Below are 23,801 nucleotides of genomic sequence, written 5' to 3' on the forward strand. Positions count from 1 at the left end.
CCCCTGTTCAGTCGTACCTCACTCTATGCCTCCGGCCCTGTTCTATTTATAGATTATTTATTGTTTTCAATTAAATAAAGTGGAAACTGCTACCAGCAAGAGACAGACCCGGGCGGGCCCCTGGTCCCCTGCTTTCTCAGCTCTGCTCACGGCAGGCACCTTCCCAAGCAGCACCACAAATCTGACCTCCACCCCTGTTCCCCGTCAGAGAACATCTGGTCAGAAAGCCAGAATCTCAGGGTGAGCTTTTTGTGGTTCAGCTTTTCCTTGGGCAAATCGTTGGAAGATAACCCACACCCCCCGAGGTTCTAGTTGTCTGTTAACTTTATTTTAATTGAAATGAAGGCATAACATGTCCTAGAAAAATAAAGATTTAGGATACAAACTAGACACAGGGGTCAGGGTTGGCCCGAGGGTCAAGGGATCTTTGGTCTGGGGCTGGACGTGCTCCCGAGGGCTCTAGTCCAGGAGGAGCTAACGGAGGACCCTGGCCCACAGACCGCACACCCGCATCCCTCGTGGGCAGGAAGGGCCCGGCGGGGAGGGTCTGTCAGTCTCCGGGCACAGGACTACCCGTCCTCCACCCTCGGATTCCAAGCAGTTCTGGGAACACTGGATGTCAGTGGAGCTATTAATAGTGTTTCAGGGAGTGATAGGGAGAGGGCCCAAGGGGGTTGGAAATCCAGCCATTCGGCAGGGCTTTCAGCTCACAGCTAGTACCAGGTCGAGGGGGGCAGAGCCCCTGAGTCAGGAGCCCCAAATCTCCCCATGTAGATCAGGAGGCAGAGCAAGGAGAGGGCTGTAACAGAGGAGGCGTCCCGTCAGAGGACAGTGCCCCGGACAGGAGTGGGCCTCCAGGGCGTGGAGAGGTTGAGCAGCCGCAGGGAGGGTGTAGTGTGTGTGGATGGCAGCCGTCTTCGTGTTTGAGAGGCTCCCTCCTCCCCGCCGTCCTCGAGCACCATTGTCAGGGGAGGCCACGGGGCCCGGCGGGTCACAGTTCCAAGGGCTCTTCCACAGGCACCGACTGTAACTGGGTCAGGACCTTGGTCTCCGCTTCCAGCCCCTCGTCAACCTCGCCCCCCGCCGTGGCCCCCAGGAGCAGCCCCTCGGGGTCGGGGTCCGGCAGCCTCAGCACCGTGTGGGGGGCCTGTGTCCCCAGCCCCTTCTCCGCCTCTAGCAGCCCCTCGGTGCCGGCGCTCAGTTCCAGCCCGGCTGGCCAGATCGGCACGGCCGCGGGCGACAGCAGGAGCCCCTCGGGCGGAGGCGCCTGGAAGCCAGGCAGGAGGCCAGAGGAGTCTGGGGAGAAGGGCAAGCTGGCGGCGGCCGGGGCAGGGGGCGGCTGCGCAGACAGTGCGCCTAAGGCGTGGGCCTCCGGCAGAGCGGGGCTGGGGGCCACCGGGAGGGCTCCTTCGGGGACTGAGATGGCCGCATCTGGCTTCAGGGGCAGGGCCAGGCTGGGGGCCGGCGACAGGACCTGGGAGACCAGCATGCTGGTGGGGAAGGTGGCGGTGAGGATGATCTTGCCCTGCTGCACGGCCACACCTGTCACGATGGGGCTGCCAGACACGGGGTTGGCCAGCAGGAAGTTTCCTGTGGGGAGAGGAGAGGGGCCAGGCGCAGAGGTGAAGAGTACGCCGCTGGAGGGCAGGCAGGGAGATCAGCCGGAGGCAAAAGGAGCCCCTTCAGGGTCAGGGTGAGGCCAAGTCTGCGTGGCTCGAGCCTCAGGGTACTGCCTGGCACGGGAGGGTCTGGGACCCGCCAGGGATGAGCTCCCCACTCCCCACCGTTGCCCCAGGAAGCCCACTGACAGCGCCATCCCTCCCTGAGGTAACTGTACCCCCCGCCCAGCCACCAGAAAGGGGTACCTGGGGCAGTGGCCGAAGGCAGCTGAAGGGCAGTCACGCCCACCCCAGAGTTTATCAGGTGCACGTTGGCAGGGCCCGGGGCAGCTGCCACCTTCACGGGGCTGCCTGGCCCAGCTGCCAACAGCTGCAGTGGCCCCACAGCCTGAGGCAAGGTCACCACCTGGGAGGTGGGCACCACCTGGGGCAGGTTCAACAGTGGGGAGGTGGGGCCCAGGCCGGCAGGGTAGCCAGGGGGTGGGGAAAGGGGCACCACTTGTGGAGCAGCCACGGAAGTCACTGGTCCTGGGGGCAGAGGAAAGGTGGCAGCTGGCGGGGGGCCAGGCACCACTTGGGGCAGCGGCCCTGGGACCTCCTCTCCAGGCGGCCCTGAAGCAGCCACCTGGGCCCCCTTGGTCTCAGGGGCTTCAGGCTGAGCCTCCTCCAGGCGAACCTCCCCAGTCTGAGGGTCCAAGACCAGGGAGGTCTTGCCCTCGCTGGCCCCCTGGGGGCTGGGCTGCGGTGCAGGGGCGCCCCCGCCCCCGCCGAGCAGCAGGGGGCCCAGGCTGGAGGCCTCGCCCAGGGCCAGGCTGTTGATGATGACGGGGCTCCCATTGAGGAGCACCGCTGGAGAGCTGCCGGCGGCCAGGAAGCTCCCGTTCACCAGGATGGAGGAGGAGGTGGGGCACGGCGCGGGAGGGGCGGCCCCGGCCAGGAATATGGAGCCCTGGGCGGGGGCCTCGGCCGCCACTGGAGCCGCCCCCCTCTCCAGGTCCTCAGGGCTGCGGCTGGACTCGTCCTCCGTAGTGGGGTTCCCATCAGATTCACTGGCCGGAGAAAGGATTGTGAGTTGTGGTCCCGAATGCTGTGTTTCCCCGCTGGCCAGCCCGATTCCTGCACGGAGCCGGCTGCAAAGTGCTCGGAGGAAGCACAAGCCGCCCACTGCCTCTCCACCTTTCCCCAGCCCAAGTTCATGTGCACCATTTCAGGGGGTTATGAAACCTCATCTCTGAGACCACCCAAGGGTCCCAGGGAGGAGCCTCTGCAATACCACTGACTAAAGGCTCAAGCTGGCCGCTTTGGGGGGCGGGAAGGAGGCCCTCCTCTCCCAACTCCTCGGCCTCAGGGCCCCGGAGGCTGAGCAACCAGGCTGCCTGAAGTCTTCTGAGTCGGCCTGAAAGCAGCCGAAAGGCTTTGGAGAGAGTAAGGAGGTAGTCGCCCGCTCAGTTCCCGGTGCCCTCCCCCGACCCCCCTCCTCCCCGGGCGTCGGAGGAGTAGGAGGCCGACGCGCAGGGTGGGAGGAGAAGGGCTTGGGTTACAGGGAAACCGGAGCTGGGGAAGGTTCACGTTTCACAACAAAGACACAAGACGGACCACGCTGTTTGGGCCCTGAGGGGGGGCGGGAAGCGGGGAGGTGAGACCGAGCAACGGTCAGGGAGGGCCTGGCCGCGAAGGGGCCTGAACAAGCCCCTACGACCGGTGGGGAGGACAAAGGCCCCTCCTCCTTTCCCGCAGTCCCTCATTTTCTCACTGCCGCCCCGAGTCTAGCCGCGGACACGGATGGGATCTGGGACGGAGCCTTGAATGGAGCAGAGAGAGGCGGTCTCTCGGCCTCCGCGAGAGGAGCATTGGTGTCCGGGTGTCTGGGAGAGGGCCGGGGCGCGTGCCCGTTCCATGCACACGGATTCCCCGCGCTCGGCTGGCGCCTGAGGGTGTGAGCGAGGGGTGTCCGAGGACAACGGGCATTGGTGGGGGCGGGGGGGCTGGTGGATGGCACGTCCCCGGGAAAGCGGGACTGGCGCCGCCCGGGTTCCCTCACCTCTTGCAGGGCGCGCCGCCGCCGCCCCCGGTCCGGTCGCGCTGTCGTCGGTTCTTGAACCAGTTGCTAACCTGCGTGAGCGAGAGGCCGGTGAGCGTGGCCAGGCGGCGCTTCTCGTCCGGCGTGGGGTAGCGGTTGCCGCGATAGCAGGCCTTGAGCGCGGCGCGGGACCGCTCCTTGAAGCAGTAGACGGTCTCTTCGCCGTCCCAGATGGTCTTGGGCAGCGGGAACTTCTTGCGCAGACGGTACTTGTCCACCGCGCCCAGCGCGCGGCCGCGGGCCCGTTCGGCCTCGTGGTAGCGCGCGCGCAGGTAGAGGTCCTGCAGAAACGCGTGGTGGGCGGCGGGGAAGGGGCGGCTCTCGAGCAGCCGGTAGAGCTCGGCGTACTCGCCCCGCTGGAAGGCCACCAGGGCCCGAGCGCGCAGCACCGGATCGCTGCCACGTAGGCGCTCGGCCGGGGGCAGTGCGCCCAGGAAACGGCTCAAGCGGCCGGCGTGGCCCGCCTGTAGCAGCGCCTCGCACACGCACGCCACCTGCTCCGGCGAGAAGCGGAGGCCCGTGGGCGGCTCGGCAGCGGCCTCGGGGGGCGACCCGGGGACGCCCGGGGATCCCGGGCCCTCCACTTTCACCGCCGCTTCGCCCGCCCCGGCCCCGGCCGCCGCCGCTGCCTCACCCTCGGCCGCTTGCAAAGTCTGCAGAAGCTGGCGCGCTTCCTCCTCCTCCTCTTCGGTCGCCGCCGCCGCCACCGCCTCCCCCCCAGCCGCCGGCCCCGCGCTCGGCTCCGCAGGCAAGGTAGCCATGTTTTGCAACTTTGGGAAGTTCCTCCCTCCTTCTCCTCCTCCCTCGGGCTTTCCCCAGCCCCCTCCCCCGCCCGTCTCCTCTCCCCGTACCCCCCCAGCAACTTCGCGCTTCCCGATCTTCTCCCGCCGACCCCGCGTCTCCCCCCTCACCACCGATGCCAGGCCCAGTTCTCTATTAGGGTCTCTGTCCCAGTGTCTGTGTGTGTGCCCGTCCCCCTCCCCGTCTGTTCGTGATTCTCCCTTTGTTTTCCCTCCGCCTCAGGCCGCGCTTTTTGCCTCCCCCCCGCGTGTGCCTCTGGCTCAGGGCCTCAGTTTCCCCATCGGGACAACGGAGAAGGCAACAGGCCGTCCGGGAGGGCTAAGGGCGCGAAGCCGCCTCCGCCCCGAGACTGAGCTTCTGCACGCCTCCGTCTCCAGGGTCCTCCGAAGGCCCCCCTCACTCCCCATCTCGGCCCGCGCTCCGCCCCTCGGAATTCCCGGCTCCGCAGGGGGGCGGGTCTGGCTGGGAGAAGGGGCGGGGGAAACGGGTTAGAAAGTTTGCAGCAACTTTTCTTGAACGTAAGTCAGTCCCTGGAACGGATGCGCGTGGCCCGCGCAGGCGCAGTGGTAGGAGGATGGCTGCGCTAGCTGCCAGCCCAGCAACCCCCTTCACCGCGGTCGGATGGCACAGCTGGGCCACAGCTGGACAAGAGGCGGTGCCTCCTGGTGGCCCGCTCTTCTTCTCCTATTGGCCAGATGTCGAAGCCACGCCCCGCAGCCCACCCCCACCCCTGATACGTCCGCTTCGCCTCCCGCTAGCTTGCTGCCAGGCCATTGGCCACCTCCACTCGCCTTCCTATTGGCCCACTGAAAAGCCTCCTGCCCTCAAAGCAAACAGCGGACACGAAGGAATTTCAGAATTTTGGGCAGACGAGAGGGCCTTTTATTCGCGAGGATCGGGGGTGGGGTCCTAGGTGGGGAAAGACAATAAATACCGAGGAATGTCGGGGTCTCAGTGCATCCAAAACGTGGATTAGGGTGCTGGGGTCCTGGAGCCTGTCAGCGGGTCGGAGGAAAGGTCAATAAATACCCAAACTGCCGAGGCGGGCGGAGCCGGCTGTGGCTCCGAGAGCAGCGCACGTGAGGAGGGCGCGAGAGTCCCCGAAAAAAGCGGGGCTGTCAAAAGGCAAAGGCGGAGCTCGCGCTAGACGTTCACCGCGGAAAGAGAGTCTTCCCGGGAGGGCAGGGCCTCATGCACAAGGAGGATTTGTGGTTTGCAAGCCGATGTGGGTGGGGGTGCCTGGAGAGTGAAAAACAGATGCCGAGCCCTGGCCCTGCTGCCTTCTCTAGGTCGCAGCTTGCCCATCCACGTCGGGAGCCTCAGCTAGGCCGGAGAAAGGAAGAGGTCCGTGATCCCCCCAGCAGCAGCAGCAGCAGCATTCCCGGCTACAAGCCTCCCTTGAGCCGCGGCCCCGGCTCCTCCCTCCCCAGCCGCCAGGGGGCGGGCCCGGATCACAGGGCTGGAGCTGGGGCGGAAACCCACGCTCGGAGTGCTGTGAACTGGGGGACGGTGGGAGCGGCTTCTGGGCCGTGCCTGGGTCACCAAACCCTCCAGCGGAGCCCGAGTGTAGGACAGGCTCGGGTTCTAGGGTTCAGGCGGCGAAGGCGGCTCCTGGGCGGGATCAGACTGCGGCAAGATAGCCGGCGCAGGCCACCAACCCAATGCAGCCCAGGGCGGCGGCACCAGCCAGAGCAGAGGCGAACAGGAGCAAGGAACGCGCCTCCGATAGGCCAGGCCTAGGGACCTGCGGGGAGAGGGCGGGGGTCAGCACTGGCGACGTGGGCCTCTGATTGGCTCCTGGGACCAGCCCCGCCTACGCCCATAAGAGGGTCCACACACTCCCTGCACCCGCCCCGCCCCCCTCACAGCGCGGGTAGCTGTGATTGGTCGGCTCGGAAGCCTAAGTCTTGTCCCAACTCCTCATTGGCTGCCTCCTAGGGGCCTGTGTTGATTGGCTGCCCGAGCATCCTCCCTCCCCGCCGCGGGCCCCACCCCGCAGAGGCGCAGCTAAGCAGAGGCGGCTTGGGGTACGTGGAGCTGGGCAGGGTCGCGCGGCGGGCGGGCGTGAGCAGCCGGACGTACCCTGGCAGGGAGCAGCAGGTGGCGGCGGTGCATGGGGCCTGGCCCCACCAGCGGGCACTGGCCCAGAGCCACGGCCGGGGGGCCATCTAGCTGGAGAGAGAAGGGACAGGTGACCCGATCCGAGCCCAGCTCGGCACGGCCGCCCTCGGCGGGGTGCAAGAGACAGAGAGGGGAGTCGAGGTCGGGGAGGTCATCTAGGGAGATCCTGGATGGGATTTGGTGAGAGGCCTGAACCGAGGGAGATCTGGTAGATTTGGGCATGAATGGAGGGTGTCTGCTGACAGGAACCTCAAAGAGGTAGGGGTGAGCCTCTAAGTATGGACAGGGGTACGGGGAGATGGGGACAGAGTCTGCAAAGGGGGCAGCAGGCTTGACGCAGGGGAAAAAGAGGGGTCTTACATGGGAAGGTGGATCCGTGGCCCGGGGACTGGGGACCCCCGTGACAGCTGGAAGGAGAAGAGAGAGGCGTAGGGCGCGTGGAGGGACGGAGAAGGGCGGTGGCGCGGCGTGCCCCAGCCTGGGCCCCTCACCCTCCCCCAGGTGTATACACGCCGCGGGCCCACCTCCCCCCCCCCCGCCCGCCCCCAGGCCGGCGCCTCAGGAAAGGTGGTGGATGAGGGACTCGCCTGCGGCTCCCCCGGCCTGAAGCAACTCCATCCGTTCCTGCAGCTGCCGGACGTGCGCCTCCAGGTCTCGGTTACGGGCCTGGGCTTCGCGGAGTTGGCTGCAGGGGAGGTAAGGACCGTGAGCCCTTCGGGATTTCAGCTAGAGAGGCTGCTAAAGGTAGTGACTGTCCCCGACTCCCGACCCCGACCTGGCGAAGTTCTGGTTGGCCGTTCGGATGGCCTCCAGCTCCTGGCTCAGGCTCTGTCGGGTAAGCACCTCCTCCTCCAGGGCCTCCTGGAGTTCCCGCAGCGTCACCTCGGCCTCTGCCACCGCCTCCGGAATGGCCTCCGGAATGGCCTCTGGAACTGCCGCTTCAGCCTGGGTATGGGAACCAGGCTTAGGGCTGCCTGTGGCTCCTGGAGCATTCGAGACTTAGGCATAGGTTCCAGGCCTGGGATCCTCCTTTGACCTCTATTCCTGCACCCCCGAGATCTTTCTGGAATCCCCACAGCTCCTTCCCCTCCTTCCCTAACCCAGACCAGCCCTCATCTCCAGCCTTTAATCTGGTCTCCTCCCATCCACCTTCCACACCAAAGGGCTGTTCCTATAACACTACGCAGCTTGACCATGTCCCTCCCCTGGAGAATCTCTCCAGCCCCTCAGTGCCCTCAGGAGGAGGCCCACCACATGAAAACTAAAGGCCCTGTCTGGTGTGCGTCTGCTGGCCTCTTCAGCCTCCCCTCTCCTCACTCCTCACCCTCCTTCCTCCTGGAACAACGCAGCCTTACTACCCTCCTTTCATGTTTCAGAGCAAACCAGCTGGTTCTCACCTCAGAGCCCTTACTCTTCTCTTTGCTGACCAATGGGTGGTCCTCCTCCTTCTCCAGGGCTTCCCCTCCCCAGAGAGGTCCCTTCCATGCACACTCACTGACCTGTTTTAATTTCTCTGTGGGGATCATTTCTGACTGAAGTAACCTTGTCTCTACTTCGTTTTCCATCTCTTTCTGTCGAGGAAGCTCCCAGAGGGCCTAGCACTCCATGGCGCACACTATCCCTGAAGGCCTCCCCTTTTCTCTCGATTCGTCCCTCACTGACCCTCTCCTCCAAAGACTCCTAAAGACTCACCGTTTCCTCTGGTGGGGGCACCATGGGTTCCAGGCTGGGCTCTTGCAGTGGCTCAGGCAACGCCTCGGCCTCCAGTTCCATGGGCGTGGAGCCCGGGATCTCATCATCCCTGGGAAGAGGAAGAGGGCGAGGGGAGGAAGAGCCGGCCTCACCCCAGAGGCTGCCGATCCCCTGCGTTTACAGCCAGAACTCCCTAGCCTGTGCCCTGGGGCAGCCAGACCTGAAGGCTCCAGGCTTGAGGAGGGGGAGGGGCAGAGTGAAGGCAACAAATTGCCAGGCTGGTGGGACAGGTCCTCCTCTCGTTAGGAAAAGGCCTGCCCCTGGCATGGCCTCAGGCCCCTGGAAGCTGGCCTCTCTGCACCTTCCTCAGGAACCTGGGGTCAGGACACCCATGTTCTAGGATCTGCCCATCTCCGTCTCCATGTGCCCTTTACAGGCCCTTCTCCTAAGGGCCTCAGGAAGTGAGGGAGACACTCCCGGCTCTGGCCACCTCCAAAGAGGTGGTCTTCAGACTGGGTGTTGGACCCCAAGACTGACTCTAGACAGCAGCCACCCCCCCACCCCCAGACCCAGGTGCTGGGAGGAAGACAGACCATCCCAAGGAATATGAAATTGCAATAAAAGTGATGTCCCCTCCAACCCAGCAGTCCCTCTTGTAGAAATATGTCTCAAGGACCCAATGATGCTCGACAAGCGCCAAGACCAACCTGTGGCTGTTCATCCAGCCTCGGTCATGACAGAGAGGCGGGTTAGCTGAGTCCTGACCCGCCCAGTAAGGAGAACACTCCCCAGCGGGTCAGGATTGTGTTATAGTTTGTTCAAGAAATGGCACTTGTGGTACATTGTCCACTAACAAAACAGATTAGAATACAGCATGTTCTCACAGCTGTTAGGTACGTGTGCTGTGAGCCAGGGACCGTTGCTGCTGGTGGCCTTCCTTTTTCTCATCCCTATTTTCTAATATACTTGTGATAAGCAATGTATTATTTTCAGAATCAATGTTTTAAGAAGGCTTTGTGGTTATGTAATTCAGTGAGTCCGTGTTCTTTTAAGATTGACTTAACAACTGTAAACTTCTTATTCTCTAAGATTTTGAGGTCCCATGACTGTATACTAGAAATCTAAAAGTGGAAGGTCAGAAGATTCCGGAAGGCCGAGCCTGTGACTCTGAGGTTTTACATTTGAATCTAAATTTCAAAGTACTTATAGTCTGAGAATTTAACGTCCTACAATTCTGGGCTCCTAAAAGTCCTTAGTCCCAAGACAATAAGGTTCCGAGACTGACCCTGCAATTCTCCTGGGCACCAACGGGCCAGGATGTGATAACCCCGAGCAGCCTCCTGGGGCCTCTGGAGGCAGGAACCCCCACCCCCACCCCACCCCCGTCCACTCCTCTCAAGCTGCACAGGGGTAGCACTTACCCAAGGGCCATGCAGGAATAGGACGAGTAGCCCACGAAAGGCAGGTGGACCCCCAGTGGCATGCCTTCCTGCATATCCGACAGCGTCTCCTATAGGAGAGAAACACAGATGTGAGGTGACCAGCGGCTGTCAGGGATGGCCCCTCACTCACCCCTTCCCAGTCTTGGCTTTAAGTGCCCTCCCACCCCCCCACCCCAGCCTGGGGTCTATCTAAAGTGGACCCTGCGTCACTTTCTTTTATTACATCCTGCTGCTTCCCTCAGGGCACTTGCCACAGTATAATTATACATTTCTCCAGACTGTAAGTAGATGAGGGCAGGGACCAGGGCTGACTTGGTCCATGTGTGTCCCCCGCTATGCCCAGCACAAAGGCAGTCAGGCTGAACAAGCACGGGATAGCTCATACAACAGCTGAGAGAGAGATGGCCTAAGCAAGGGAGATTCCTCTATGGTGCTTTCTCACCTCTCATCCTTCCAGGTCTCAGCTCAGATAGCCCCCTCCTCCAGGAAGCCCTCCAGGACCTTTCATGCTGGGTCAGGAGGCCCGCCCCCCTACACCCCCCACCCCCGTCTCAGCCCTGATCTCTCTGGGGCATCATTGTCTGGGGACAAGTCAGTGTCCTCCACTGGACTGTGAGTCTAGGTCACTGCTGGGTTCCCAGCCCTGAGGCCACACAGAGCAGGTGTTCTGGGGAAGGAATGATTTCAGGACCCCAGGAGGAGGGTACTCTCCTAACCTCAGTGTTACGGCGGTTGGATGCGGGGGTACCCTCTGCAGACCAGGGATCGCAGGTACCTACCCCGCCCCCGCTCACCATGGCAGTGAGCCCGTCTTCCACCACATCGAAGTTGCACGTGTCCGTGGCACCCTCGAAATCCGGCGTAAAGGGGGGCACGCTGTCTCGGAGGCTGTCCCAGTCAAGGCCAAAGAAGAAAGGATGCTTCTGGAAATCGCCTGCTCCATTCCGGCCCAGGCGCATCTCAGGGGGACACAGCAGCTGCTGGATGAGATCGCGAGCCTCATCAGGGACTCCTGCGTCTGCCAGCGGTAGAGACAGGTGCTCCTGCTCGGAAGGAGGGGAAAAGAGGAGATGTTACCTGGGAGCATGTGCGGAGAGGTCAGGGGCTCCCCGGGCTGTGCTCACCTTGTAGTGCACGATCTTGCCGTAGGTCTCAGCTGTGGAGTCGGCGTAGAAGGGCGTCTGCCCGTAAAACATTTCATAGGCGAACACGCCCAGCGCCCACCAGTCACACTCGGGCCCGTAGCTGCCAGTCCCGGGCCCACCGCCCACGGCCTGCAGGATCTCGGGAGACAAGTAGTCCGGGGTGCCCACAGCCACCAGTGACCGCACCTGAGCCAACAGGATCCGAGCTAGGCTTGACCCCGCCCCTCCTAGCTCTGGCTCCGCCCCCTCTTAACCACTACCCTAGAGCTTAGTCCCTCCTTTTGCCTGTTCTAAGCCTGAGCCACAGGCAGGCTAGGGCCTGGGTCGCCTCCTTCTTTCCCCTTCAAATCTAGTCCTGCCCTCACCCTGGCTCTGCCCGCACGCCCCAGCCCCGCCCCCACGCTGCACCTCCGGTTCCTGCTCCCGACCCGTCATTGGTAGTCCGAGTTGCCCAAGAGCGGCGCACCGCTCACCGTTCCATCCGCCCGCAACTTGAGGCAGGAGCCGAAGTCTGCCAAGCGGATGTGGCCGCAGCGGTCCAGCAGGATGTTGTCCGGTTTGATGTCCCTGCGCGGAGGGAAGAAGGGAAGGGAGAGGGATAAGTGAGCCTCTCTCCTGCCATCTCACCAGGCTCCACCCCACTAGGCAGCACCGCCTGGGCCCCACCCTCTTAAGGACCACGCTCTCCGATTCCCGCGGCCCTCAGCCCCTGCAGCGCCCACCTGTGCACGTAGCCCAGCCGGTGCACCGAGTCTATGGCCATGACAATCTCGGCCAGGTAGAAGCGCGCCATCTCGGCCGGGATCCGCTCCCCAAACTTGCTCAGCAGCGTTAGCAGGTCCCCGCCCACGTAGTACTCCATGACCAGGTACTGGGAGGGGGCGTGTCACGGGGGGTCGGTACCCCGCCTGGGCGCCCACGGCCGATAGCCCGGGACAAAGACTCCCAGAGACGCCCCATCCCTGGGCAGAGACTCCGCAGCCCCAGCCCCAAGAGATCTTCCAGGACAAATCAGAGACACGCCCACCCCCAATCCTCGTTCCCCTACGATGTCACTGGACAGAGATTCACTTCCCCCACCCCCGACCAAGAGAGTCAGGAAAAAGAGAACCCGGAGACCTCCCGATTGTCCAGGGTATGGAGCCCAGATACCCCCTGCCCAGTGGCTCCCACAGAGACTCTAGAGACTCTCATTCCAGGTAGTGCCCCCGGAATCAACCTGGGGAAAAAGGCGGTAAGGGACATCTCCCATCCCGGGAAAGGAAGGCCAGCTCCTACCACAGGCAGGGACTGCCGCATGCATTTCGAGGCACCTCTCCAATCCTAGAACTTCCTCTGCCTGCCCGCACCTCGATAATTGACAGCCTCAGGGGTGGGGGTCCGCCCCTCTAGTCGCCCGGCCTGGGGCTCACCAGGTAGTTCTCGTCCTGGAAGGCGAAGTGCAGCTGCGTGATCCAGCGCTGGTCCCCGTTCACCAACACATCCCTCTCTTCGCGGAAGCACGACACCTGCGGGGCACCCGGAGGAGCTGAAGCGGACGAGGGTGGGAGGACGGAACGGGGGGGGATCCTCAGCACCCCGCACACCCAGCCCGGCCATCACCTCGCCTCTCTTCAGCATGTCCCACTTATTCATGATCTTCATGGCGTACACCTGGCCCGTATGCTTCATCTTCACCACCGCCACCTGAAAGCCCAAACAGGGTAATGAAGCGGAGGTGGCGGGGAAACACCAGGGCTCCCCCAGATTGGATTCCACCCTTAACCTGGGCCAGACTTGGCTCCGCCCCCACCCGGCAAGCCACGCCCATTGGCCTCAAGCCCCGCCTTAGGTTCTAAACTCAGTCATTCATCAATTTCTAAGGCCCCGCGTCCGGAATTCCAACATCCCGCCCACTGCAGGAAAAGTCAGGTCTCTAACCCCACTGAACTGCCTCCGCTGCTCCAGGCTCACCTCGCTGAACGCCCCACGTCCGATCACCTTCAGAATCTCGAAGTCATCCCTCTGCAGTCGGGCCTCCTTAAGCCTCTCCGCGATGGGCTCCACTGGGGGGGAGGGGGCGAAGGGGGGGGGATGAGAACCGAGAATCACAGGGACTGACACTGGAGACGAGGAGAGAGAGTCCCACCCTCTGTCACTGAGTCTCCCCTGCCCCTGCCCCTCCCCTTAGCACTAGTCTGCCTCCTTAAAGACTTCACATAAACATTATGTGAGGCTTTGGGGACCCAAAACTGCTCTTGTACAGAGAAAAGTGGGATGCCTGGGAACCCCTTTCTGGGACAGGACACTGGGCCAGAGGGCTCTAGGGGGCGCAGGATGGACAGGGTGAGGTAACAAGTCTGCCGAAGGGAGGCCCTGAAGAACAGAGGAAGAAGAAATAGGCCCAGTTCTTAGAGCTCCCTGGGCTTCCGGGCCCCTACTCCCGGTGACCCCGCCCACCCCCAGGGCTCTCATTCAGTCTGTTTTGGGTCATGGCCCAGAGCCTGCAGTTTAATCCTAGGCTCAGATACTGGTGGCTCTTGGACCACACTCCGGGAAACCCTGAGTTCAGGGCTGGGGCCAGGAGAAGGAACGGGAGAAGGAACGGGAGAGGGAGACAAAGCCGGTGTGGGTCTGCATCTTGGCTCCAGTGCTGCAGGCACAGCCAAGTGTGTTATCTCTACGCTCTCAACTCCGGGAGGAGGTTTTACTATTACCCCCTATCTACAGATGAAGAACCAAGGCTCAGACAGGTGAAGTCCTCTGCCCAAGGTCCTACAGCTAGCAATGTTACAGACAGCAGTTTGGGAGGGGGAAGGCAGAGAGTGGAGGCAGGGGGAGAGGGAAGCCTGGACTCCCGGAGGTGGAAGAAGCTGGGAGCTTCTGAGGCAGCAGGGAGAGAGCAATGGGTGCAACTAGGAATGAGGGAAGATACAGTGGGTTATGGAGAGGGTTCGGGGTTCAGGAAGAGTGGGCCAGCAGGGAAGCAGCAGCCAGGGCCCAGGATGGGGGAGGGAGGAGAGAGCCAAGACACTGAGCCCTTTTAAGGCAGCGGGAACCCAGGCCCCCTCCCCCACCCCAGCGGCCTGGCAGGGGAGGGGCCGCAGGATGCTGCTCGGGCCACAAAAGGAGTGCTCCTTACAGGAGAGCTGCCCCCACCTCAGGTCTCAGTTCATCCTCTGCAAAAGAGGGGCTGAGAGAGTTACTAAGGGCTGGGGGGATGTGGGGAGAAGGTTCTCCCAGAGGCCAAGTGGTCTAGCCCTTGGCCTCCACCTTCACATCTGCAAAATGGGGAGAGAGAAGCAGGGCCTGGGTCAGAAAGAGATGGATACAAGAAAAGAGGGAGCGGGAGAAGGAAGAGAGACAGGAAACAGGGACGGGGACAGGGACACACAGAGCCTAAGGACCAAGAGCAAGCCACTGAAGGACAGACAAGTGGAGGGACAGAATGGCAGATGTTAGAGAGACAGAAACCCAAGTGAGCCTGAGCCTGGGCCAGGAGGGAGTGGGGCAGACAAGGCAGGAGGCTGAGGCTGAAGATGAAGCATCTTCCCTCTGGACCTGTCTCCAGGGGAAGACTTGGCCAAAAGGGACTTTGGGTGGAGGAGGAACCTACAGAGAAAGTGGGTCCACGCAGAAGAATCCTAATTCTTCCTCCTACAACCAGGGGGTGGAGGGGGTGCTCGGTGGGGCCTGTGTGCAGAGCTGGTTCTCCCCGGGCCTGCCTGAGTCACCACGCCCTCCCAGTGCCTGGGCACCTGTTGCAGCAGCTGGAGAGGCTGGCGCCCAACACCTGCCTGTCGGCCGCGCCCCTGGCAGCTGCCCTGTGTTGTCCCTTCCGCTTGCCCCTGCGCTCTGGGGAACCAAGGTGGAGGGCCACGGGGCCCATTTTGGTGGGGAGGGGTCCTAGGAGACAGGGCTCCCCAGCATGTCCCTAGGCCTAGACTCGGGGAGGCGGTGCAGGGGGACCATGAGAGGCTGTGCCCAACCCAGCTTACCATGGCTCCCAAGTCATGATTCTGAGTCATGGCTGCCCTGGCCTCTGCTCATCTCACTCTGCCCTGCCAGGGTGGCACAGGGGTAGGAAGATGTCGCCCCAAGACCCAGCCCCAAGTTCTGGGCCCCTGAATGGGAGGTTTTCCCCATGTCCGTCCTGCCCCCAACACCCAGCCCAGACCCACCTCCTCCCTCTGCCCTGCCCCCACCCCCAAATCTGGGGGTGCCATGCAGGTAGGCACTCACCCCACTCCAAGAAGTCGGCCACATGCTTGTCCTGGGCCAGGTCGGAGGCGCCCAGCTCCTGGTGGACGCCCAGGAGAAGGTCGAGCAGGGGCTCCAGCCCCAGGAAGCTGGGGTCCAGCACCAGCTGCTGAAGCCGCCTCAGCCGCACCTCGGCTGACATGTCGGGCAGGCAGCACCATGGCCCCCTCCCCGGGCCAGGGGCTCGGGGTCCTCCCGTCACGGGGCCTGGAGGGCCCTGTCCATGCCCTGGGGCCCTGGTTGCATGTCTGCCTGTCCCTGGCTGTCCCCTGGGCCTCTCTGGCCACTTCTCTCTGCTGGCTGCTAAGGCCTCCTCCCCTTCTCCCCACCCCTCGGTCCGGCCCCCTCCAGCCTCCCAGCCTTAACCCCTCACAAGCCAGGCCCCCCAACTTGCTCCTTCCAGGGCCCCTCGGAACGCTTCAGTGTGAGATGAGGGGTGGTGGAGAATCTCTACCCTCAAACTAACCCCCCAATGAAGAGGCAAAGCACAGAGGAACGCTACAGGTATGACAGATGCCAAAGATGAGCCCTCCCATTCCCCAGAGGGGACCAATTGAGGCTCAGAGTGATTTGGTAACACCCCTCCCAAGCTCTCGAGTTGGGAGCAGGGGAAAAAGGGGTGAGGCCTGGGAAGGGGGGCGGGAGGCCAGGGCAGCTTTGCGGGTGACTCAGCCAAGGATTCAGACTTTGGGATGGTTTAAATTTAGCCCTCAGGCCCTCTGCTTTACACTGACTATTTTTTGGCAGGAGATGGGGAAGGGGTGGTGAGAGAATCGGGAAGGGAGGCCCTCAGGAGCCAGGATCAGGGGTGACCCACTGGCCAAAGCCTGGGGGAGGCAAAGGAGCCCCCAAAATAGCTCCTTGGACCCTGGCAGCGCAGCCACATTCCTGCCCAGGCTAGGATTAGAAGCAGAAACATTTCGGGGGGTGGAGGGTGGAGCGGGAAGACACCACTCCCTGTGCCTCCAGAGAGCCAGCCAGGAGGGATTTTCGCTGCTCTTTCCAGGGTGGACAGTTCCCCCAGAGGGAACCATGGTCTCTAATTGGCCCTGGATGCCTGGGCCCGGCCAAGCCAGGCCTGAGGCAGCAGAAGGCCAGGGCCTATGCTGTGGCAGCTCACTCTGGGCATCTCGGGAGCTGCCTGGGGGGCCCCTGTAATATCTGGACACTTTGAAACAACTTTTAAAACTCCCACTGAAGACTTTGGCCTGGTGGCTCTCTTCCCTCCGAGCGTTTGGAGTGGGGCGAGGGATACTCCCCTCGGTCTGAAGGGCCCTGCCCGGGGCTGGCCAGTGGCAGATCCACCAGCTGCGTCCCTCGGGCACATCCCTCCTCTGGTTTTCAGTTCTTCCTGCCCTCAAAAGGGGGTCGGGGGGAGGCAGGGCCTAGCTCTTCCTCTGGATAAAGTGGATTCTAGGGCTGCATGAAAGCACCCACACACTTCCTCCATACCTCCGCGGAAGGGAACAGACACGCCGTGAAAACAGGGAACTTTAGTATAAATAAGAGGTCCTGGGGGACAGAGAGGACCCCAGGGGCTTCCATAATTTAACATTCTTCAAAAGCACAAGTAACAGCAAGGGCAGGGCGGGGGCCAGGGGAGGGGTGGGCCAGCCCCTGCCCTGCACACAGGACCGAGAGGCGCACTGCAGAGCTGGGGCTCTTGTGGGCGGGGAGTTTCTCCCCCAGGAGTGACCAGTCACATGCTGGGGACAGGGATGAGGCTAACACTGATGTTTCAGAGGAAGGGGTCATTGTACTTGGCAGTGGGTGGGGACAAGGCTGAGGCCACACGGGCCACTACATCCCCCCAGTGTCTGGGCCAGTCTGAGGGACCCTCTGCCCCAAATTTGTGCAGGGAGAGGGACCGGAGCAGTCCATCCGTCATGGTTAGTCCTGTTAATACGTTGATCCATGAGTTCAGCGGGGACGGTTATGCTAGGAGCTGGGGGCATGGGGTGGGGGACCCCGACATCCATGGCTTCACACCACTGTGCCGCTTGGGGAGTTGCCTGGTTGGGAGGAGATGCCCTGGGGAAGATGAGAGCGGAGACAGGAGGGGGTTAGAGACCGCCTGGGGCTCTCAACAGTCCCACAGGGCAGGGGGCGGGGCGGGGGGGGGGGGAAGGCCAGCCTGGAGTCCCCCAGGCTGCTGCCACCCTGGCCTTGCCCTTCAATCCACCCCAGACCACCCAGACAGAGGCCGCTGCCCTAGGCTCAGGAACTTACATCTCGGCTAGCTTCCCTGTCCCAGCAGGTGGTACTTTTATACAATAATTAAAGTCCTCGGGTGATCCTGAGCAAAGAGGATGGGGTAGGGGTGGAGGTAGGGAGGAGAGGGGGAAACTGGGGTCCCCTTCTGACTGGGGAGAGGGTCCTAAGATTCTGGGAGGGAAGAACTTAGGGACAGTCCTACCTCTACCACTGACTTGCTGGGTGACCTGGGCCAACTTCCTTCCCCTGTCTGGGTCTCGGTCTCCTCGTCTGTGAACTAGGGAGATAGAGGGATCTCTTTCAGGACTTACCAGATTCCCCAAATCCCAATGCCCCTGCCTCTGAGACTGTACTTTAAGTTCTAGGGATTCAGGACCCTACAATTCCAAAACTGCTCGTCCAGGGAACCAGGCACAGCCCTCAGATCTGGCATCCTGGGCCCCCGAGCCCAAACTCTTAGGAGACATCTGAGAACACAGGTCCCAAGTTATAAGGCACCAGGCCCGCATTTCACCTTACTAGGACCTTTCTGAACCCCGTGGCCAACCCATCTTCAAGCTTCCCTGTCCTAAGAGGTGAGAAAGGTCATAAAGAGGCAGTGACTTGCTCGAGGTCACACAGGGAGCAGAAGTGCCGGACTGGACCCTGAGCCTGGGATTCCACAGCCCACGCCTCCAGCAGTGGGATCGGATCCCAAGAGTCTGACACTCAGGCTGGAAGCTGGGTGCACAGGCTCAATCTTGCCCATAGAGCTCGAGCTGCAGTACTAATAAAATTTCACCATTCCATAAGACCTAGCCATGCTAGGCCCACCGGCTGCCCTTCTGATAACTGGCCATGTTCTCCACCACTCCCAGATGTCTCTTATGCCTGACCCTCTCTCTGCTTACCGCTGCTTGCCAAGCGTTCTAGAAGTCACTCTAAGATCTGAGAAGGCTTGTTCTGGGACACAGATTTCCATGGCTTCCCCTCATCCCACACGGCTGGAGGCTGTGATGCTACCAAACCTCTCTGCCAATGCCCGCCTCTGCCTGGGTCCCAGGTGGGCTGGTGTGGGGTGACTCACCACCTTGCCCGGCCGGGCCCAGGTGCAGATGAGGCCCTCCTGGCAGGCGGTGATGATGCAGTCCTCCAGGAAGAGGAGGACCGTGAGCCGCTCCTGGGCGATCTTCTTGCACACGAGCGGCTCGAGCAGTGGCACCTCGTGGATGCGCGGGCACAGCGCGGTGCCCAGCACCTTGGCGGGGTCCAGCCGGCTTCGGGGGGCGGGGCCGCTGGGTTTGTCCCCGCCACCCCCGCCCCCACTGCCACCCCGGCTGATGTTGCCCAGGCTGTGGTAGCGCTTGTGCTCCTTCTCGGCCCCCCGGTCCCGCCGCTCCTGCAGCGTGAGCGTGGCAAAGCGGCCGATGCTGAAGGGCGTCCCCGGCTCCGCCGCCGCACCCGGGCCGCCCACCTTGCCGCTGCCCGCTGGGTGTGGGAGGCTGTTGGACCGGGACAGCGAGCGGGGCAGGGGCCCGGGGCCTGGCTCACCACCTCGCAAGCTGCCGGTGGCAGGCGGCGTGGTGCCAGGCGTGCCAGGGAGGGTGCGGGTGCGGGCCAGGGGAGGGTGAGGGTAGAGCACGTCTTCGGTGAGGTCCCACAGGCAGAACTGCGTGTCCTGGCCGGCCGAGCCGAAGCGGTAGGTGATGGAGCCGGCCTTGGGCAGCGGGGAGAGGGGGGCGCCCCCGCCCGAGCCTGTGCCCGCGGCCTCCGGCTCCTCCTCCTCCTCGCCACTCCGCTCCCCGTCGCCACCGGCAGCCGCCGCCTCCTCGGCCCTTGTGGTGTAGGGGTCGAAGGCCACGGCGTTGACCCAGGACTTGTGGCCGTGGCCTCGGGCCACCACGCGGCCCTCGGTGAAGGACCACACGGTGACCAGGTCATCTTCACCACCCGTCACGACGTAGCGCCCGTCGGGGCTCCAGCACACACAGAGCAGGCCCCCAAAGTAGCTCTTCATGAGCCCCCGCAGCAGCATGGAGTCGAAGTGGAAGACGCGCAGGCAGCCGTCCTGGCTGACGCAGGCCAGGTGCCGGCCGTCGGGCGAGAAGGCGAACTCGTTGAGGGGCCCCTCGCCCACCGCCCACTTGGCCAGCGGGTTGCGGGGCGCCTTGCTCTTGGCGGCGTAGACAGCGAAGCCCTCGCCCTGCTTCAGCAGACTGTACTGCGGCGGGGCCGAGGCGCACGGGTGGCTGACGTTGTACAGGTACAGGTGGCCGCTGGCGTGTGACGCCAGGAACAGGCTCTCTGACTCAGGCAGCCACTTCAGATATGTCACCTTGGTCTTGTCGATAAGCCGCTGCCAGGGGAGAGAGCGGGGGTTGGGAGAAGGCCATCCTCCCGGGGGCCCACCTCCTCCCCAGCCTGGTTCCCCGGAGAAGGTCATCATAAGTGGACCGGGCCTCCTCGGAGAGGAGGGATTGAGGGAAACGGACAGACACCAGGTTAGGGGAAAGCACGGGGAAAAGGGCTGCGTGAGCGGAGCTCCGTGGAGCCTCGATGTCCCTTCTTCGGCAGGAGGGCAGTGCTGCCTTCCAGAGAACTCTCCTCTGTCTAACCCCCTCCGCCATCTTTACCATGTCATGCTTAAGGCAAGATATTGAGTCACGGAGTATCAGCTCCCCCAAGGAAGGTATCTTTGTTTATTTGGTTCATTGTTCTAGCCCCAGAGCACAGAGCTGTGCCCGCAGGAGGCGCCTGGAAAGTAGTTCCTGGACACCTGAATGACAACCCCATCCTGTCAGCCACGCATCTTTGCTCCTTTTTGTCCTCACAACTCACCTCCAAACCTGCAAGGAATCCTGTGGGCTTGATCTGCAAAATGTGCCCAGAACCTGATCTCTTCTCACCACCCCCAACTCCAACCACCCTGGTCTCAGCTGCCATCAGGCCTGCAACGGCCTAACTGACTGGCCTCCACCACCCGGGTCTCTTCTCTGCACAGTTGCCAAAGAGATGCTATTAAAACCTAAGTCAGCACCCGGCACTGTCTCTCCCACTCTGAACACCATGGCAGCCTTTCTCAAGCAGGACTCCGGAGAGAACCAAGCCCTAAAGCCCTTTGGCATCCACTGTCTGTAACAAATTAACTTCTTTCCCAGGTACCCAAGTTGCTTCCCATTCTCCATTCTCTGGAGAATTTAGAAATTAAATCAAATTGTTTCTGTGTTCTATGGCTCAGATGAACCCCAGTGGCAAGAGGCTCTAAAAGCCAAGGTCTTTTCCATGACCTACCAGACCCTACATCTCCTAGCCCCTCCGAGTTGTTTCTCGGAGCTCATCTACTACCCTCTCCCTCAACACTGCTCTGGCCACACAGCCTTTTTGCTGTCTTGCTTCCGGCATTTGTCCTAGCTGTTCCCTCTACTCAGAATGTCCTTTTCTCCAATAATTTGTCTTGCCTCCTTCAGGACTTTATTTCCATGTCACCTTCCAGTGAGACCTTTCCCAACCTCACCGAGCACTCCCCATTCGCCTTCCCTGCTGGATTTTCCTCCACGACACTCTGACACACAGCCTACTTAGTTATTTGATAACTATCTGTCTCCTCCAGCTAGATAAAAGCTCCACAAAGGCAGGGCCCTCTGTTTTGTTCACCGAGATGTAGTATTCCCAGTGCTTAGAACAATGCCTGGCAAGAGCGAATGCTCAGTGAATATTTTGTGAATGGATGATCTAGTCCACTTTAATCCATTCCCTGTTCCACTCACTCCCCTCTGCCATTCATGCACTCTGTACATTTGAAACACCTTCTCAGAACAGAGAGAAAGAGATAGAGGACAAGAGTAGTTCTAGACACAGATAAGGTCTTTCACTGGCATTTCCCCTTCTGCCAGGTCCACCCAGGACTGAGCAACCTCCATGTATGATTTTACAACAGTCCTGTGAGGTAGGGATGGGAATCCCATTTTGCAGAGGAGGAAAACTGAGGCTAAGGGAGGAATAGTCACCTTCCCAAAGCCACGCAGTGAGTAGATGGTGCAGCAAAGATTTGAATCCAAAGCCCACAGGGCCCAGAATTTGAAAAGCAAGGGCTGTGGTTTCAAACAAATCCCAACCAGTAAGTAGCTTCAGTTCTCTAATCTGCAAAATGGGTATCACAATCCTAACCCATTGGTTGATGAAAACTCCAGGAGTAATGTGTTCAGCATAGGGCTAACACAGCATAGGGCCTGGGCACAGGGGGTGCAACCGTCATTATTAGCTATCATCACAGCAGCTGCTGTCATCCCATCCTCCATATCTGTCAGTCCATCCCCCATCTCTCCCTCATCCTGCCCCCCTCAGGCCTACACTGCTTCCCAGACAGCTGCAGTCTCATGGCAAACAGTGTATGGGTGGGTGGGTGGGAACGGGAGCAGTTCTGGGCCCTGGGGGCCCACAATCACCTCCTCGTTGAATAGCTTGCTGGTGTCCTTCTTGATGAGATCCAGGTACTGCACTTGACCGGCTGAGAATCCCACCAGCAGGGAGATGGTCTCTGTGGCAGCAGTGAACTGGTTGAAGTCGTGGCAAGTGGGCTGGGTGCCCTTATAGATCCGCTTGTCAATTGGCTTGTTGAGGTCAATGGACTTGGGTGGTGGGAGAAAACGAGTTAATGGCTTCTACCACTGAGAGGAAGGAAGAGGGTGTTGAGGTTGGGGGAAAACCACGAAGAGGAAGCAGGGTTAAATCCCTGAGGGGAGTGGGTAGGTGGATGGGTGAGCGGGGAGGGAAGGGGCAACCACAGACAGGAAGGAGGACCCAAATCACAAACAGAGGAAAAAACCAGGCAGGAAGCTTCGCCCCCTGCCACCACATGAGACCACAGTGCGTCCTCCCCAAAGTTGGACACCCCCAACTTCTGGGACACCTTGGCCACGGTGTCAGTTTCAGGGTCCCTGTAGTCCCTGAGCTCCAATTCCTTTCTAAAATTTCAGCAACTCCCCTGGGTCTTAGCACCACTATATTCCAAGACCCTCAAAACTCAGGATCACCCAATCCCCAGAATTCTAAAGTCCAATGTCCCAGGATTCTCCTCACTTTGGAGTCCTTAAATCTCAGAATCCCCATCACAGTTCAGGGACCCATTAAACCTCATGGTCCCCCAAATTTTAGGTGCCTTCATCACCTCTGGGCTCTCAGGATCCCCATCACTTCTGGGGACCACCATAAACTCCAAGGGTCTCATGTCCTCTGGGACTGACATCACTTTAGAGACACCCATCACACCTGAGGATGTTCCCTCTGGGATGTCATTATCTCCAGATCTCCCATCAGCTCTGAGATTCTCATTTCCTCCAGCACCCTCATTACCTCCAGGACCCCAAGTTTCTCTAGGATCCCATTCACCTTCAGGATCCCTATTACCTCTAAGCCCCCATCACTTCCAGAATCCTCCTCACCTCTGGGCTCCCCAAGTCCCCCCAACACCCCCAGACAGCAATACCCCTGGGCTCTCCATCACTTCTGAGCCTGCATTTCCCATCACCTGAAAATGCCTGCCAGCCAGCACCTTGGAGCACCCCATACCATCTCGGATTCCCCATCACCTCCAGAATAGTCACCATCCCAGGACCCTCACGCATAACCTCGGGATCTCACATGATCTCGAGGTTTCCCATCACCTCCAGGATGGCCAGCACCCAGGGAGCCTCCCATCACCTTTTAGAATCCTGTATTGCCTCCAAGAATCCTTTCCCCTTAAGATGTCCGTCACATGTAGGATGCCTATCTCAGGGTCCCCTATCATTCAGGGACTCTCCTGTCACTTGTGAATCACCTCAGGGATCCCCATCCTCTTAGCCAGCACCCAGGGCCCCACGATGCGGGCCGCTCACCCGTTGGCTCCCGCGGCGACAGCAGCCCGGGTAGAAATAGAGCTCGCGGCCCAAGTTGAAGCAGACGCGGTCTCCCCCAGCGCCCAGCCCTGCGGGCGTGGCGGGAGGCTCCCCGGCCCCGGCGCCGTCGGGCTCCCCCAGGCGCACGAGGCTGAGGCGCACCGCAGGCAGCGCGGGCCCGGGCCCTGGGCCTGCGGGCGGAGGGGACGGCGCGGGGCCCGCAGCACCGGGGCCGGAGGTGGAGGCAGGGCCGGGCAGGGGCTGCTGCGGCGGCTGGGGCGGCGCCGGGGTCTGGGAGGAAGCCGGACCCGACCTGCGAGCGGTGCCGTCGCCGGGGAGCAGCTTGTAGAAGCCTTCGCGGGTGCGGAACTGCGACTTGATCTCCGCACAATCCCCCATGGCAGCGCCGGGGCCCGAGCCGCCCTCCGCGCCGCCCGCCGCCATCTTGGGCGACCCCCACCCCAGCCCAGGGCCCCGCTGCCGCCGGACAGCCGCCTGCCGCCGGGCCCCCTGCCGGAAGCCGGGGATCCGCACCGGAAGAGGTGGTGTCGTCGCCCGGGCAACGCCTCTTCGATTGGCAACAGGGTAGGGAG

At 61.7% G+C, this 23,801-nt stretch overlaps 3 protein-coding genes across 10 annotated transcripts; all 3 read right to left on the bottom strand.

Annotated features, from left to right (window-relative positions):
* Window positions 1-324: 324 nt before the first annotated feature.
* On the bottom strand, window positions 325-4,544 carry SIX5 (SIX homeobox 5). The gene is made up of 3 exons (XM_007198364.2): window positions 3,661-4,544; window positions 1,866-2,668; window positions 325-1,590 (listed from the first exon to the last, which is right to left on the bottom strand). Exons 1-3 carry the CDS (start codon window positions 4,458-4,460, stop codon window positions 992-994), a joined length of 2,202 nt encoding a protein of 733 aa, XP_007198426.2. The 5' UTR covers window positions 4,461-4,544; the 3' UTR covers window positions 325-991.
* Window positions 4,545-5,348: 804 nt separating this feature from the next.
* Window positions 5,349-15,473, bottom strand: DMPK (DM1 protein kinase). 7 transcript variants are annotated; one of them, XM_057533970.1, is made up of 15 exons: window positions 15,122-15,473; window positions 12,854-12,945; window positions 12,503-12,586; window positions 12,313-12,408; window positions 11,623-11,771; window positions 11,374-11,467; window positions 10,880-11,086; window positions 10,535-10,732; window positions 9,735-9,823; window positions 8,314-8,422; window positions 7,397-7,566; window positions 7,209-7,306; window positions 6,982-7,028; window positions 6,583-6,668; window positions 5,349-6,244 (listed from the first exon to the last, which is right to left on the bottom strand). In XM_057533970.1, exons 1-15 carry the CDS (start codon window positions 15,279-15,281, stop codon window positions 6,085-6,087), a joined length of 1,839 nt encoding a protein of 612 aa, XP_057389953.1. In that variant the 5' UTR covers window positions 15,282-15,473; the 3' UTR covers window positions 5,349-6,084. The 7 variants fall into 7 exon arrangements, with proteins under 7 accessions (XP_057389953.1, XP_057389952.1, XP_057389949.1 ...); XM_057533969.1 differs by having other exon boundaries at window positions 10,535-10,735; XM_057533966.1 differs by having other exon boundaries at window positions 10,550-10,798.
* Window positions 15,474-16,617: 1,144 nt separating this feature from the next.
* On the bottom strand, window positions 16,618-23,734 carry DMWD (DM1 locus, WD repeat containing). Of its 2 annotated transcripts, XM_057533962.1 has the most exons (5): window positions 23,209-23,734; window positions 21,778-21,960; window positions 18,420-19,688; window positions 17,556-17,630; window positions 16,618-17,170 (listed from the first exon to the last, which is right to left on the bottom strand). In XM_057533962.1, the coding sequence occupies exons 1-5, from the start codon at window positions 23,650-23,652 to the stop codon at window positions 17,123-17,125; spliced, it is 2,019 nt and encodes a 672-aa protein (XP_057389945.1). In that variant the 5' UTR covers window positions 23,653-23,734; the 3' UTR covers window positions 16,618-17,122. The 2 variants fall into 2 exon arrangements, with proteins under 2 accessions (XP_057389945.1, XP_057389947.1); XM_057533964.1 differs by lacking the exon at window positions 17,556-17,630.
* Between the last annotated feature and the right edge of the window lie 67 nt (window positions 23,735-23,801).

Source organism: Balaenoptera acutorostrata, chromosome 19 (assembly GCF_949987535.1).
Source record: "Balaenoptera acutorostrata chromosome 19, mBalAcu1.1, whole genome shotgun sequence".
Lineage (NCBI taxonomy): Eukaryota > Metazoa > Chordata > Mammalia > Artiodactyla > Balaenopteridae > Balaenoptera > Balaenoptera acutorostrata.

Bases quoted from the DNA above. Each gene is read 5' to 3' on its own strand.
- SIX5 (XM_007198364.2), bottom strand. From the start codon at position 4,460: ATGGCTACCTTGCCTGCGGAGCCGAGCGCGGGGCCGGCGGCTGGGGGG. The intron at 2,669-3,660 runs GTGAGGGAACCC...TTCTCCGGCCAG, and splicing joins GGCGGCGCGCCCTGCAAGAG to TGAATCTGATGGGAACCCCA. The intron at 1,591-1,865 runs GTACCCCTTTCT...CTCTCCCCACAG, and splicing joins GCCTTCGGCCACTGCCCCAG to GAAACTTCCTGCTGGCCAAC.
- DMPK (XM_057533965.1), bottom strand. From the start codon at position 15,281: ATGTCAGCCGAGGTGCGGCTGAGGCGGCTTCAGCAGCTGGTGCTGGAC. The intron at 12,946-15,121 runs GTGAGTGCCTAC...CCTCCCCCCCAG, and splicing joins GGCCGACTTCTTGGAGTGGG to TGGAGCCCATCGCGGAGAGG. The intron at 7,307-7,396 runs GTCGGGGTCGGG...CCTCCCCTGCAG, and splicing joins GCCAACCAGAACTTCGCCAG to CCAACTCCGCGAAGCCCAGG.
- DMWD (XM_057533962.1), bottom strand. From the start codon at position 23,652: ATGGCGGCGGGCGGCGCGGAGGGCGGCTCGGGCCCCGGCGCTGCCATG. The intron at 19,689-21,777 runs GTGATTGTGGGC...CTCCCCTGGCAG, and splicing joins GCAAGCTATTCAACGAGGAG to CGGCTTATCGACAAGACCAA. The intron at 17,631-18,419 runs GTGAGTCACCCC...CTATCTCCCTAG, and splicing joins GGGCCCGGCCGGGCAAGGTG to TTCACAGACGAGGAGACCGA.